Source organism: Rhea americana, unplaced genomic scaffold (genome assembly GCF_003343005.1).
Source record: "Rhea americana isolate MKP2758 unplaced genomic scaffold, rheAme1 scaffold_308, whole genome shotgun sequence".
Taxonomy (NCBI): Eukaryota; Metazoa; Chordata; class Aves; order Rheiformes; family Rheidae; genus Rhea; species Rhea americana.
Window position 1 is genome coordinate 18494 of NW_028186433.1, and position 2365 is coordinate 20858.

The window sequence follows — 2365 nt, forward strand, 5'->3', positions numbered from 1 at the left end:
CCTGGGAATCCCCTTTCCGTGGCACTTATTTACTGGGATTTGATTTTTTTTTTTTTTTTTTACTTAGAAAAATATTAAACGGTTCCCGGGGAGGTTCCCCTGGCACAGAGGAGCGAGGCAAAGGCAGGGCCCGTGGGCAGCATTTGCAGGATGCGTCCATCCGTCCGTCCAGCCGCCGGGAGGCTGCGAGTCCTGCAGCTCCTCCATCCTCGCGGACTTCCAGGGCGCTCGGGCGGCGCAGGGTGCAGGAGAGGGGCCTCATCCTGCCCCATTTCGGGGCTGCAAACGCCACGGCACGCGGCGCGCGGCCCCTGCGCACGGCCCTGCTGAGCTCAGCGTGCCGAAACGCCTGCCAGGCCGCGGCTGGGGGCTCCAATTCCCGCGGCAAGCCGGCCAGCCGGCCACGGCCCCGAGTCCTGCGGCCAGCCGGACTGACGGACGCAGCCCTGCGCCCCACAGCCGGCTCCTTGGCTGCAAGGCGCGGGGCTCGTGTGCATACACGTGTGCGCATGAGTGCGTGTGTGTGCGCATGCACGTGTGTGGGTGCATGTGCATACGCATGCGTGTACATACATGTGAGCACATGCATGCGAGTGCATGTGTGTGTGCATGCATGTATACACACACACGTGGGTGCATGCACACGCGCGTGAATGCACGTGTGGGTGCGCACACATTTGCAACCTCCCTAAAAGGCTCCGGAGCGCCAAGACCCGGCCGCTCAGGCACGTGGCCGGGCAGCAGGTGGGGTGGAAAGATGCTGCGGGGAAATCCGCCCTCCCACCCCGCTCTGACCCCGGCTCCCCGCTGCCCGGCCCCGGCCGGCCCCTGTGCTGTGGGCCTGGGGGTCCGGGCTGCGCGGGGAGGCGGGCAGCTGCGCCGGGGTGCGACAGCCCCGGGCTGGGCGCTGCGATTAGCCGGGCGGCGCCGGGCCCCGTCGTTATCTGGGTGCTGCCGAGGCCGCCCCTCCCTGCGCAGCCCCGCGCACCCCGCGGCTCCCTGCCCGTCGCCCCACACCTGTGCCGTGTCCCCGAGCTAGCCGGGTGCTTCGGGGAGGGGGTGCCAGTGCTCTGCCCCCTCCCAGGATTTACCCTCCTGTTCAGTTGTCCTGATATTGCAATGGGGAAACTGAGGCACGGCGGCAGGGCGGAGGGAGGGCAGCGCCGTGGGGTCACGTAATGCCCTGGTGGCTCCAGCTCGGGGGGCTTCTCCCAGCCCCAGACCCCCGAGAGCCTGTGGGGCGAAGCGCTGCCTGGCCCAGAGACGCCCTGCGGTGCTGTGGCCGGCCTGCCGCGAGCCGTCGCCTGTGGCTCCCGAGCGGTAAACTGAGGCACGGAGGCAGGCGGCCACGCTGCCTGCGCCCCCCAGGAGCGCGGCGCCCAGGCTGGCGGCCGGCCCAGCCGTGGCTCTGCCTGCGGGGTCCCGGCTCTCGCCGGCACGTCACGGCGAGGGGCTGGGCCCTGCCGGGAGGAGGGCGCCCAGCACCCACCCCCAGCCCGGCGCGGCGCCTGCCCCTTGCTCTCCTCCCCGCGTTTTTCCCATTCCCTCCATCCCTGCGGGGGCCACCGAGGGGGGCATTCAGGGCGGCGGAGAGGGAAAATCCCCCTGCCCGGCCGCAGCATCCTTCCGGAGCCTGTACATCCCTCCGGAGGCTGTGCATCCTTCCAAACGCTGTGCATCCCTCTGGAGGCTGTGCATCCCTCTGGAGGCTGTGCATCCTTCTGGAGGCTGTGCATCGCTCCGGAGCCTGTGCATCCCTCTGGAGCCTGTGCATCCCTCCGGGCGTTGTGCATCCTTGCAGGAGCTGTGCATCCTTCCAGCGGTTGTGCATCTCTCTGGGGGTTGTGCATCGCTCTGGGGGTTGTGCATCCTTGCAGGGGCTGTGCATCCCTCCAGGGGTTGTGCATCCCTCTGGGGGCTGCGCGTCACCCGGCAGCGCGGGGGCTTTCGGGGGGATTCAGCGGGGCCGTGCCGGAGGCAGGCGGGTGGGCAGGCAGGCCGGCGAGGGGGGGGGGTCTCGCCCGCCGGGACCGGCTCACCCCGCGCTGGATGGAAACGAGCTGCATCCAGGCTGCCATGGCTCTGGGGCTCTCGTCCAAGAAAGCATCGTCCAGGAACATCGCCGTGGAGAGGAAAAACCTCATCACCGTCTGCAGGTGGGGAAGGACCCGAGGAGGGAGCGGGGGATGGGGCGGGGGAGAGGGGGGCGAGGTGGCCGGCAGCGGAGGAGCCGGATGGAAGGAGCGGCGGGAGGCGGGGGGCAGTGGAGGGCCCCCCTCCAGCCCTGCTGGCCCCTCCAGCGATGATTTATTTATTTTTTATTGTTGCTGCTGTTGCTTTTACCCCAGGAAACGTGATTTGGGGG

At 68.8% G+C, this 2365-nt stretch overlaps 1 protein-coding gene across 1 annotated transcript in view; it reads left to right on the top strand.

Moving 5' to 3' along the window:
- Window positions 1–2016: 2016 nt before the first annotated feature.
- Window positions 2017–2365, top strand: part of RUNDC3A (RUN domain containing 3A) — a 5899-nt gene continuing 5550 nt past the window's right edge. The window contains exons 1-2 of the mRNA XM_085309962.1: window positions 2017–2156; window positions 2349–2353. Of these exons, the coding sequence (XP_085166088.1) occupies window positions 2050–2156; window positions 2349–2353 (112 nt within the window). The 5' untranslated portion in view covers window positions 2017–2049. The remainder of the gene's footprint in view (window positions 2157–2348; window positions 2354–2365) is intronic.